At 36.8% G+C, this 14,305-nt stretch overlaps 1 protein-coding gene across 1 annotated transcript; it reads right to left on the minus strand.

Moving 5' to 3' along the window:
- Positions 1-377: 377 nt before the first annotated feature.
- On the minus strand, positions 378-5,736 carry LOC113318204 (protein FAM133A-like). The gene is made up of 5 exons (XM_026566343.1): positions 5,394-5,736; positions 2,111-2,212; positions 1,263-1,404; positions 1,127-1,182; positions 378-902 (listed from the first exon to the last, which is right to left on the minus strand). The coding sequence occupies exons 1-5, from the start codon at positions 5,481-5,483 to the stop codon at positions 687-689; spliced, it is 606 nt and encodes a 201-aa protein (XP_026422128.1). The 5' UTR covers positions 5,484-5,736; the 3' UTR covers positions 378-686.
- Between the last annotated feature and the right edge of the window lie 8,569 nt (positions 5,737-14,305).

Consider the following 14,305-nt stretch of genomic DNA (forward strand, 5'->3'; position numbering starts at 1 on the left):
GAAAGAATGTATCTAGATGGATGTTATTATCATCCAAGTGATTCTCTGGATATGCATATGATGCTAAACATTTCTGAACTATATTCTGACTGTTGAGATTTGTGTCAGGATTGCAGTCATTTTTGCTGTTTCTCTGCACTGATTGTTCTACATTGTTTGCTTTGATTCATCCTACCAGTTCCTTCTGAATATCTTTTAACACTAGCATTTGCCTATGCAATTGTTAGCGGATTGTGCAACAATATAGCAGGTATTCTGTAAAAAAAAATTGTTTGCCGTGGCCCATCCAACTAGAGTATATTACATGGTAACATCCTTAACAGAGCCTCTTTTCCTAGACGGCCTCCATTTTGCATCAAACATAGCTGGAAACAACTGTGATAATAAGCTTTAAAATCTGAAGAATTTTTTTTCAAATTATTCTACAGAAGATGGTTTAATAACATAGTATGGTACTGGTAGTATTTTACAAAGTTCTTTACCCAGTCCTCTTCATAATCACTAAGATCTATTGTGAATTTGTAACAGAAGGAAAAGACAGAAATACAAGCTAATATCTCCGATGAGGATTGGTTTTCACCCAAGAAAAAGAGAGGATAGATAAAGAAATAATTGACTTATTGAGAACTGATGGAGCCCTTCCATCTTACTCTCTCGCGAAGTAGCAGAAAGTCTCTGGATACAAGTTATGACTTTCCATTGCCAAAGAACTTAGAGAGCGGCAAGGGACCATCAGATTCTTCTTCGCTGTCACTGGATTCTTTTCTTCTTGATCTGTGCCTTTTCTCCTTTTTCGATCTCTTTGACCGTGATTTAGATCTTCGTGATTCTCTCTCCTCGTCCTCACTGCTACTACTAGATGACTCTGAAGACGAACTTGAATCGGATCTCCTCCTTGAGCGCTGCATATAGCCGGTAGATGTCAAAATACATAACAGAAAGCGGAAGCAAAGGGTGAGGGAACAAACATAAGCTTAACCTGCATAAAGGATATCACACTGCTCAATCTGAATTATAACACGAAACATATAACCATACTACAGACAATACAGTGCACTAATCGTACTCTATAATTTGCAAGAAAAATGATTTTAAAACTAGTATAATATTTAGGAGCAGGAGATACCTTTCTCTTCTTGCTGCTGCTACTGCTCTTTTTCTTCAAATCCTTCTCCTTCCTATCTGTGTGGATAGACTCAAGTCAAGAGAAACAACTTCATATAACAAAATGAATGTAGACTTGTTGAAAAGTTTCTACTCACCCTTCTTATGACTAGATTTGCTGCTGGAATGATTTCTCCCATGGGCAAGTTTGCTTGCTCTTTCAGCATCTAGCTGGGCCCTGTACTCCCGCATCATTTTATCTTTATCTGCCTCCAGTTCTCCTCTTTTCAGCTCATCTTCCTACAAATTTCGAGTATAACACATACACAAAAATTCAATCACGTCATTAAGCATGTGGAGAAGCATATATGGGAAGTACAAGGATTTATTATTAACTATTGAGTATCGACATCGTTTTTAAAGATTCAAGGATCATGAATTTTCCACTCTTCGGATAAACTTGCTATGCTTATACATGGAAGGCAGGAAAAAACGTGTATATATCATACAAAAACCTGAGCTTCTTTCTCCCCGAATAATCCTAATTAAATTCAAAGCAAGTATTTATCACTTTGGTATTAGTTACTATTTTTGTCAAGGGTAATGAATGACCCAAGGGCCAACTGATCACCTTTAACAAGAACATTATTGTTTGAGTATTCAGGAAAAACCTCAAAGCAGGTTTGCAGAGGATATAAAATTGTGCATGACCCTCAATAGATGGCTATAACGATGTTGTGCAAATGAGGCTGTTTACAAGTTTCAAATATCTCCAAAGGAACTCAGAAACAGTATAATGAAACACCTTCCAGTTTAGTCCAGCATGTGAGTCCTAGAAACTGACACCTTAAATTTAATGCCAACAGATTTTGAAGTCCTCAAACATGAATGTAAAGCAGAAATAAGAGCCCGCATATTTGGTCTCCAAGCTAGAGCTTACAAATAAACCAGCAAATTTTAGGCAATGAGCTCATTGGCTGTATACTTAGTATATGAGTAAGGCTACCTTCTGTTTCTTCTTGTACTCTTCCCAGGTTACAGTGTGAGAGGTTTTCAGGCTGGCCAAACGAGCAGCATGCCACTCTGGTGAATGAAAAGAACCATCAATCTGCGACGGCCCTCGTCAGTAAATGTCCAAGAAAAATAGCAAAACAGAAGTACATAATTCAATAATAACAGTAAATTAAGATTACAAACAGCAACAATTGACACTGAGACACGAAAAAATAAAAAATATAAGCACCTGAAACGATAGCAAAAAATCACTAACCTAATTAATGAGCCAAGCAGCTTCCATCTATGTTATCTAATTATCTTATGGTGGTTCCTATGCTGCTAATATTTGTACTGAACAACCCCAATTACAACTCAATGTCCATCCAACTGAGAAAAATAGGGAGTCCTAAACGAAGCATATTTTTCATGAAAATGCTAGACATATCGTGGGCTCAGTCCCACGATTTGTCCCGGTACACACATGGGGTGGGACCCAAACCCACCCCCTGCTAATCCTGGGGTTGAGGTCCCACCCAATGTGTCTGTCCGTACAAACTGTGGGACTGAGCTCATGGTAAGTCTACCACTGTTGTATTTGTAAAGGTTATAGAAGAAACCAAGCTTGTTTCAGATAATTATGCAGGTAATGTTAACAGCCAGATCAGATATATTTCACATTTGTACACCATATAGATAAAATAACTAATAAATTTAGGATGCATACGGACCATGTAACTGTAGTTGGCTATGAATGCTAGGTTTGAATGGAACATTTAACCTATTACCGGTGTAACGAATTCTATTTGAAACCATTGTTAAGGACAAGAATTACTCAGACTCTGTACTACAACCAACATGCACAAAGAAAAAAAGGTTGAGCCGTGTCAATACATATGGACACTGACACGCCAGACACGACTCAATTACCAACAAAAAACACAATAAAATATCTAACAAATCTAATAGCAAAGCTCAACTGTAATACAACTATACGGATATTCACTTAGAATATACCTTAATTATAAGATATTTTCTCTTAGCTTCTATGAGAAGCCTTTCTTTAGTAAAACCATAATATTTTTGTTTATCTTAGGTAAAATAGAGATATTCTCCACTGATCTCCAATTAGATTTCTTACTCTAGTCTTCCCTTTTCTCTCCAAAGAATCATTCTATACTAACCATCATATTTGACTACGCAAAAACCGTCCACTCACAAAAAGTGGGCCCTGCCCCCCAGGAATTTGCAGGGGGTGGTCTTTGGGCTCACTCTTTGTGAAATGCCGGTTTTTGGGTAGTCAAACAAGACGGTTCCTAGAGATTTTTGCTACCCAAACCAAAAACGATGAAGAAACTGAGTAGGAAAAGAAAAGCTGGAGTTGAAGATACACACATTCTCCTTTTAACAAAGATAAAACCTCTCATAGAAACTAAGGGAAAACATCTTTATAATTAAGGTATATTCTAGAAGAATATCCTAACAGCTGTGTTATAGATAAATTTTGGTATAACTACTACATATTGACACGGCTCCAAACAAACAAACAAAAAAAAAGTGTCATCGCAACGCAACCTAACAATAATAAATGTAACCTTTTTTTTTAAGCAGAAAAGTGATTTTATTAAGAAACGAATTAAATAGTTACATTCTTAGCATCCTCAGCTAACTGATGCCTGATTTCCTCTGGTGAAACTAAACCCCAAGTATGGGTAACACCATCTACTCTAGCAAGTTTTGAAAGAACGTCTGCTACTGTGTTCCTTTCTTTTGGAATATAACTAAGTTTCCAAGAATTAAACGAAATAAAATACTGTTTAATATCTTTGATCAAATTTCTCAATCTCCAATCCACAGCACCTTGAGTTTTATTGACTGCATCTACCACTAACTTCGCGTCAAGCTCAAAGACCACTTTAACCAGGTTCTGCTCCTTCATCCCCACAAGAGTGGGTATTATGTTGAGATTAACTGAACATTACCCCATATTACTCCTGGACTTGTATAATACAATAGTATTATTCTACATATTTCATTTACGAATCATTAATATACACTATATGATTATTAATACAGACTATGTGTTCTAATGTAGACTGTATGCTGTATCCTAGATTTTCCAAATTGCCATATTGGATACTCGGAGACGTCTTAGTATTGGACACACGTACCCATATGTGTGTGTGCAACCTGCAAACCAGGAACCAGGACAAGGATATGAAAGCAAAGTATCCGCATAACCCAGACCAGACATGGGTTTCGTCAGATATTTCCCTAGAAGACCGCCGCACTACAAAATGGTGCTATTTTAATTGCAATTACTATTTACTATACATAGACATATAGCTAACTTAATCGGAATTTTTGCATTTAGATATCAACACCGAACTAGGTCTACCATAGGAATGTCTTGAAAATAGTCAGAACATTGCCTTTATGATTCATTCATTAGCTGAGCTGCTTTCCAATTTTTTTGGCAAACAGACAACAAATTTCCATCAAAACGGACAAAATTAACCTGGCAAAGGTTACCTATTTTAGTCGAAAATATATCCAATATCAACAAGGCACCATAACATCATTTCGCAGTATGGGTTTTAGTACCTCTACGTCTACCAAATTGTTCTAGGTGAAGAGCACCTTGATGGCTACCATCTTAAAAAACCTACATCTAGGATAGTGAATACAAACATTCAAGTGGTTACTTTTCTTCACAGATATATAAAAAACAGGTGGTATCTGTTAACAATAGTTGTCAAAATGCTGTTCACTTTGCAAGATTCGCCGAAATGCTGGCTATATATCATTTTTCCTACTTCAACAAGGTGGTTGTTAACCTAACACACTACCATCTGAAAGCATCTAATCAGAACACAAAACCTGAAAGACTAATATGAATAGTAGGTTTAGCAGCTCAAGACCTTTAAAAGTACATCCAAATTTCAAAGAGCTGAATGTTAATATGCCACCAAACCCACCATTATCCCGAAACGTCAATCACTAAGAATTACAAAGACAAACTAATAACAAGGTGCATAGAGGTATTCATACACATAACCTGAAGTTATACACATTCTTATTCTACAATGAAATTAGGTCAACAACAATTCACTGATTCAATTTTCCCTCTAACCCTAGAAAACAAACAAAGGGTTTAATCAAAATTTCCCAAGAATTTCCTAAAGGGTTTCAATTTCACAATACAACAAGAAAAATAAACAAAACCCACAAAAAGTAAATCAAATTGGATTCAAAAAACAAAGATAAAAGAGGATATAGTATGAAAGGGTACAAACCATGCCATCTTCAGCAACTTCATCTGGACCACCAGAGCCAGAACCCAATCTAGCTTTCTGCATGGCTTTATAAGCTTGATTTTTCCCCATTTTTTTAAACTCACAAACAAACCCTAGTTTCTGAATTAATTCGAAGGAGAAAAAATGATTGGGTGAGTTTTTCGAGGGATGAGATTAATTTTAAGGGGGTAAGATTGGGTTTTAGTTATTCCTTCATCAATAATGATTCATGGAGGAAGGAAGACAGAGTTGATGATGAAGAAGAAGAGGTCTTTGAAGGGATTTTAGAGAGAGGGAGAGAGTGAGGGGAAGAAGAAGATACCGTGATCCAGATTTATTCGTTTGAGAGAAGAAGATCAGAAATATAGGTCCAAGGGGGTTTGGGGTAGTTGGACCTGTGGCCCGGTCTATATGTTTGTTGAGTACCCTTCGAGATTACTTAGGCCCAGCACAATGGTGGTATATTTTCCTTCTATAGCTTAATTGATGCTAATGGGTGCGTGACATTGCTTATCTAAAAACCATACCGAAACTCAGTTTTTCGTGTTTTCCGTGTAATAGTATCAAATGGGAACTTATTTTTTGCGTGGGTCAATGCGTTTATCTGGATGTAGTATCCGTGTCTGGAGTATAAACATCAGACGCTCGTCTTCACTCAATTTTTTTCTTAATCTTCTCACTCTTTACTTATTTTTTTTTCAATTTGATTCTTTTTTTTGGATTCGTTGGTTGAAATTAAAAGGGTTTAATGTGTACTCAAAATTTATTGCATTCTTCAGTTTCAATTTTTATCCACAAAATCATTATAAGTAAGTCGTTCTAATATTAGGGTGTGAAGTTATTTTTATATTTAGTTTTGATCTTCATGAAATTCTTGATATTATGTTGATTGGTTATGTTGTACCTAAGTCAATAGCAACAATATATGACATAGATGTAGTTAAAAGTCCATGATTATTACTTGTTTTGTGATTAAAAATGAACGAAATGATTATTCTACTGGTGTGTTGATTTTTGATTGTTGATTGAACCAAACTCATGATGATTTTTGTGATGTCAATGTATTGGAATGATATTATGTATATGTGTGTTATGGGATTGTATGAATTGGATAGATTTTCATAGGACTTTGTGTTCTACAAATCCGGTTTCTTCAACAGATAATGAATTCAAATGCCCGAAGGTAAATGATAGGAATCAATCAAAGAGACATCGAAGTAGCACCAACAATGTTAGTGAGTTGTATGCCGCTATTTGCAAAAATCCCTGTTCTAGAAAAATCGTTGACAATTGTGGGTTTGGATCAATGTTTTGAATACATTACTCATAACTTAACTACTTGGGTCTAACTAGTGGTGTATTTGAGAGGTGCTGGCTTAGCACCTATACATTTATCTTTTCTAGTTTTGAATTATGATTTACAACATTAAACTTCACACAACTATCAGGAATTCCCATGGGCCAAGGAACGCCCATATGTTTACAATAAATATTGAGTGATACAGGTTTGAATGAACTTGGTCCTCAAACCATAGATTGTTTTCTCCCCTATATTGGCTCGGATTCGAAAGAAAAAAAAGGAAGGAAGAAGAGGAACCAAGAGAAATATGATTAAAAGAAGTTACACCCGAAAACATAGTTATGTTGAGAAAGGAACTTGTGAAATGAATCAAAGGGTTCACGGTTAGTGTGACACAATTGTTTCTTGGCCATAAAAAAAACCAACTTAACAATATTGAATGTCAAGAACAAACGGCAAGGTGGTTTTGATGTGGGTTGTGGGGAATGTAACTTTCCCAAACAAGAAAAATGTTGTTCTGAAAAAATGGATACCGGCATTCAAGGATTTGGATGTACTACATACTTATGATTGGGGTTCCGACATTTATAGTGGTATTTTATGGGGCTTGAGTACGTGAGTAATGAATGACATGCCTGAGTTGCAGATTTTTTCGTATATATTAACGGTAAAATATCCATACTCACTCGTAAATTTACTTCCTTTGCTTTGTTATTATTGTTAAACATATGACACCATTAGTCGTAAATAATATATTTGGTATATTTATGATGTCTATTTCCCAATATACATGAGCAACATCTGCTCGATCAAGATGTATGGTCGGTAGGTCAGTTATATGATGATAGCCAAAGAGAGAAATGAACGGATAAACAACATGATACCGGTTCCCATCCAATATTTTTGTTACTAACAAAAAAGATAACTACTTGTTCAATCTAGTAATGTGGATAACGTGGTCCAACAGTAATTTGGTAACTACGCAAAACAACTCTATTAAACACATAAGGTCCTTTCTGATCCGTATGGAAATAACTCATTGTATCTAAGGGAACGGTGTCTCAAACAAGTTGCTGGAATTACAATAATATATACTGGTCAACCCACCTGATACAACGGTAAACATAACCCTAATGTAATTTTTGTTTCTGAAATAAAAATAAATGATATCGGGATTTTAAATTTGTCAAGTCTCTCAACTTCCCTAATACTATATATGCTCCTTCTACAGGTCTAGCAGGTGGAATTGTCTTCTTATGGAAAGATGGATTTGAGATAGAACTAGTTAATAGTAGTGATAATATGGTGCATGCTCTTATTACAATGACCCAGGTAGAGATCAATGGTTCATTACTTGTATGTATGGTAGTTCATATAGAGATAAACAAGAATGTCTTATATCAAAAGCTTAAGTGCTAGTGTGCATATTCCTTGGATAGTCATAGGTATTCCTAATATCACTTTATATCCAGAAGAGAGACTCAATCAATATTCAAATGCTAATTCTAGTTCAATTGTTATTAACTTAGTAACTGAGTCAGATCTCTCAGATCTAGGGTACATAGGTAATATACCTGGTCAAGCAACAATCATGGGACTAGTAGGATCAAGTCTAGACTTGACAGTGCACTAGTTAATAGTAATTGGTTTATTACTTTCCCTGATGCCACTTTAACCCATTTACACCAAAAAGGATCAGATCATACTCCTATTATGTTGTACTTGTATAACGTCTTTTGTCATAAAGAAAAGAACTAGAAGTTCTTTGAACATTGGCTAAAACCGAATGCATGCTTAGATGAAATAATGAATGCATGGAACATTAACTCTTCTGGTTCTGCATCTTTTACTCTTGCAAAAAAACTTTTCCAATACTTGATATTTACTGTCCAAATGAAGTTGAAGAAATTTTGGACATATTCAGTCTAGGATATCTAATCTGCAGCATGAACTCTCCAGTCTAAAATCCACAAATGTGCAAGGAAAAAACACCGCTGAAGTTATGAGACTAAAAAAAAGGAAATTGATTCCCTTAATGAGATCCAAGCTAGTTCCAACATGCAAAAATCAAGAGATCACTTTTTTTTAATGATATGGATAAAAACTCTAAATACTTCCATATTAGAGCCAATGTAAGAAGAGACAGAAACAGAATAGACTCTCTCAAAGCTCCAGATGGTTCATGGTGCAAAGAAAGAAATTTTCTTGAGAAACTTCTTCTCGCACACTTCAAAAAATCCGCACTTTCTCGAATCCGGTGGACAATCATCATTTTCTTCATCATATTCTTTAATTCATCTCTCAATAAAACAATAAAGCTCTTACTGCCATAACTTCTGAAGAAGAAATGTATGACGCTTTAATGTCGATCCATGGACTTCTCCTGGCCCAGATGGATTCCCGCCTTGATTTTATCAATCTCAATGGCAAGTGGTAAAACATGATATTTGTAACATGATTAAAGCTTTTTCCCACCCGGGTTTCATGCTCAAGAAACTCAACAACACTAGAATTACTCTCATCCAATGTCTAACAATGTATACAAACCGGAAGATTTCAGGTCCATTACTCTTTGCAACACAATTTATAAATTACTATCCAAGATAATTGCCTTAAGGCTCATGAAACACATGGTGAATATTATGTCTCCATTGCAGTCAGCTTATGTTCCAGGGAGATTAATTTCAGAGAACATTTATTTGGTTCAAGAGTTAGTTCAAGCTATGACTAGAAAGGTATGAAGAACTGGTCATCTTGCTCCTAAGATGCAAATGTCGAAAGCATTCGACAGGTTAGAATGGGTATTATTGCTAAATGTTTTAAAGAACTTTGGTTTTGATGATAAATTATGTCAACTAATATCTTAATGTATCAGCACAACTCAAATTGAGATTACTGTTAAGTGCATATTTTGCATATATTTAGTGCCGAATCCATGCTAATAATTGCTATTTATTCTTGAGAATTATTGTATATTACTCTTGTTTTCTCTTATTTATGTTTTGCTAGGTGAATCATCCAAAGAAGAGAATTTGCACTTAATTGTGCAATAAAAGAAGTTAGCTACAAGTGGAGAAGGGCCAAAGACCTGGTGAAAGTCGTTCAAATGAAGGATTTCTAGTCATCATTGCGTAGAGGATGAGAAGACGAAGTCAATTGCGAAAGAACAAAGTCATTACGACATCTTATGAAGAAGTTATGGGCGAAACAAGAATGAAGCTGGAACTAAACTGTCAGTCTTCCAGGACTGACAGTTGAATGAAGATCGCTAAGGGACACCCTCATGTTAAGGGGCAGACACTTTCAAAGGAAGTGCTAAAGGGAGTCGAGTTTTGTTCACTGGGGGGCTGCCAGATTCAAATGTTGTGAAGGGCACCCACTTATTATCTCAGGGCACTTCGTCTTCTCTATTACTAAAACAGCACACAGCCAATGGCAGTCGGAGCTTGATGATCATGATGATCACGACGGTGATGAATTTTGGAAGAAGTGATATTCGAATTTGAATACATCACTGGGTTCCTGGAGATGATGGAAAGCTTGGGTAGGAGCCTGATTTCAATTCAATGGACTCGAGCAGGTTCATGGAGATGATGATGCTGATGATCGAGATGATCAAGATGTGACGGTTTTGGGGTAATTCTCGAATTCGAATGAACCAATGGGCTACTGGAGCAATTAGAAGAGATGGGTCGTGCTTGGAAATGTGTTTAACAGATCGGTGATGCTTCTGCCATCAATTATCAGCAGTGATTGTGAATTGTTGTGGAGCTGTGAACCATGTTAGCGATGGAAAGTTGATGTGATGAATGGAGCTTGGTTTTGGCAGAGAAGTTGAAGCTTCATCGAGTTGCTGTTGTGATGATATTAATGAAGATTTCGAGCACGAGAAGAAGCTTGGTACTGGTGATGATATTGGCAGTAACGAGTGAGATGAAAGTGGTCAATGGAGATGAACATGGGAGAGACGTGAGCGGCAGAAGATAATGATCGAGAAAACGTGTGGTGGGGCCTGGCTGTTGTACGAATCAGAAGAGAAAACACGCTTCTGCAGAGTGTTGATATGTCTTGAAGAAAAGATCATGATTCGGTGTGTTACGGATCATCAAAGATTCACAGGTAGACGGTGCAGATGACAACATATGGGTATTGCTACGAACCAAGCCAATCGGAAGCTGCGGTTGTGTTTCACTAAAGTACCTCTCACACACTGAATCCGAATTTAGATAACCTCAACCGACTTTGCATCTCTATCTTCTATGACTCGTGGATCGGCTAGGTATTTGAAACCCTGTAAATAGCTAGCTCAACCCAACATAGAATTCACTTCTGGTTGAAATTCGTCTAAACTGTGCTAGTGTTTATGGGCCAAGGTACAACGTAATACGGATGATATGTGTACATACAAAAAAAGCTTAATAAGAAAGAACGAAGTGGAAGAGAAAGAGGCAGTTTTCATTTAATTTCTGTTCTTCTTTTATTTCTCTCTATTTACAAAGTACCATGAACGGGTATATATAGTGTTGAAGTAGGAGGTGAATCATCCCATTTAAAAGATCAATATTAACACTTTAAGTGACACGTTTTTCTTTTGGTGTCATATACATATAGGTTCAGGTGGGGCCTATAGAATGTGGGCATCCAAACACATGTCCATTCGTAACACTCCCCCTTGGATGACCAATATTTTAATAACGTTGCCACGTTAAAATTTTGTCGGTAAAATCCAGTGGGACAAAATTTATTCGAAGAGTACAACATCGGTAGCTTCAAAGTGATGATGCTAGTTGCACATTTTCTCCTGTCGTCGAAATCGTGTCAGGAAAACCATTTAGGAAAAACCTGAACTTAGAGTGAGGTTGGTCACCGTCATGAAATGCTTCCTCTGTCAAAGTTGCGTCAGGAAAACCATTTAGGACAAAACCTGCGCTTAGAATGAGGGTGGTCGTCGCCACAAAATATTTTCTTTGACGAAAATGCGTCAGGAAAATCACTTGGGACAAAACCTGAACACCCGCACCAGGAAAACCACTTGGGACAAAACCTGAGTGCCCAAAGTTCATAATAATGTTGACGTCAATGCCAATGTTGCCTCGTTAAAAACCTCGTCTGAAAAACCACGTGGGACAAAACCAGACCAAAGGAAAAGAGTACAACGGACGCCGCTCGATAATGGTGCTGAAAACGCATATGCTGCCTCGTTAAAACCTTGACAAGGAAAAACCCATCAGGACAAAACCTTAGAGAAGGAAAAAGAGTACAACGCGTTTTAGTCCAGCCCAGTGTAGTCAATATCGGCCTTATCGGCCGATATATCGGGGATATTTCAGATATCGGCCTTGGAGCGGTAGGATAAGCATTGTATCGGCGATACGATATCTTGGCGATAATATCGTCCGATATTAGCCGTATTGGCCGATATATCGGGGATATTTCGTGATCCTATTTTTCTTGATGAGCATGATGAAAATGATGAATGGTTGGATCCACAGAACTTGGAAGACTTTGCGGTAGAAGGTGATAATGTAACTTTAGATGATTTGCAAGATATTCTTGGTGAAGAAAGTCGGCCAGTTGGTAGTAGAGGTGCATGTAGCTCTCGAAGTAAGTCTACTTACCCAACCGACTCTGAGTATGATGGATATGATACTGATCAATTGATGTTAGACATAGATTATGGATTACTTGATGGAGCTAATGGAGTTACTGAAGATGATGATATCTATAGTGGCTCGTATGATTTTGAATAAGACTGTAATATCCTTGTTTAGTTACCATTTTAGGCAGTAAACTTTTAAGTTGTTGAAGTTACTCTCCTGTTTCTAGTTAGAACTTGTTTATTTATCATTTTAGGTAGTGAACTTTAAAGTTATTGAAGTTACTCTTGTGTTTTTTTGATAAAATTGATGGTATCTATAAAATTATAGTCTCTAAATTTGGAACCGATATTATATCGATATTTGAACGATAATATCCCTGATATAAAGTCGTACCAGTGTATCGGTCTTGGCCGAGATAAACCGATATCCGATATTAACTACATTGGTCCAGCCAAAGATTCTACGAGTTTACTCCCCCTGAAGAATGACTTCTTAAAGCGGCTGGTGGTGCAAACATTATATAGCCTTCAGAAAACCGCTTTACCATTTGCAGTTTATGGAGGATTGACTGCAGGTCTTGCGCCGGGTGCACAATTGACATTGTACACCTCGCATTTAAATCCTCAGTCCATTGCACACCAATTTATTTTCGCTTTAACTTCAGGCATAACAATGAAAGGCCTTTTGTAAACTCATAAATACCGTAGAATCAATTTCAGCATCTAAAAGTGTAACCTGCAAAATAAAAGTTTAGAAAACACAAGATAATGCATGCATTATATCCATGTATGGTACTTCTGGACCATAAATTTAACGTACGTATCAGATGGATCGATCACTTCCCAGTAATGATGCTAATTTAGAAGCACGATAAGTATTACGAGTATCAAAACTAGATACTCTAGTATATACAAGAAAGTTTTATTATGCTAGCATGTCCTCGAACTTCAGGTCGAGCAAATATTTTGATTTCAACGAGATCTCAAAAATCTAGTTCAAGCGTGGATTTTAGCGCTACGAAGAGTTCTTTCAGAAGTCAAAAATGATATCATCATTTCATCCGGATTTTAACCTTATACCAAGAACATAAAATACACAAAGGATTGTTCATAAATTTCTCCTCTTCAAGATGGTGATTATGACTAAATTTCAAGCCTGACATAATTCACAAAGTCAGGTGGATGGTTGCCTGAGTCAGAGAACCTCGAATCCTTCAGGGATTCATTACAATTACTAGTCATAACCAGATGCAATATGAGTCCTTAAGTGACTACCACGTTAAAGTGCATCTATATTAGGAGAATATTTTTCGTTTTACAGAATCAATCCTGGGGGTTTTGCAGGAAAACCCTTAAATCGCACCTTGAGCGATTATATTAATCTCTCCGTGCTTCATCTCAAACACCAAACTGTAATATTCAGGCTTCATGATTTTACAGTGTGAGTCGGATCCGAAAATTACACTTTTTCGAGAGATTTCATCCTCTATCTTATTTATAGAGGAACCAATTATATGCCTTCCAATCATAATGTCGATGTTCCTCTGCAGAGGGGTACACAACCATTATTGTAAACAGTAATCGACAATCATATACGATCTAACAGATTCTCTAGTGCATGCACATTTATGAAAATTTCATAGACTGGTACCAGTGCCACTTCAGGGGCATTATCATATCCCCATTTTAATGAGGTATAAGCTTAGAGAATGTGGATCATATTCCGATAGTCTCCACGAGAACTATCTGTAGTCTCTTCAAGAGCACTACATATTATAAAAGCGATTGGATTCTCTTTTGTGAGGCATATATGAGGCATTCATTCAGGCCTCAAGCGTGTTTAACACACGACTTCGTCATTGCGAGATGCATAATTTAACCTGCTGAGACAACTTCTCGTGTCTGCATCCTCAAGCAAGTGACGAACGATATTTTCCCAGAGCTACTGCAGTTATTTATTTTAATCATGTGTAATCTCCAACACCTCAATTACATCCAATATCTTGGTGTGAG

The sequence above is a fragment of the Papaver somniferum genome, chromosome 1 (genome assembly GCF_003573695.1).
Source record: "Papaver somniferum cultivar HN1 chromosome 1, ASM357369v1, whole genome shotgun sequence".
Lineage (NCBI taxonomy): Eukaryota > Viridiplantae > Streptophyta > Magnoliopsida > Ranunculales > Papaveraceae > Papaver > Papaver somniferum.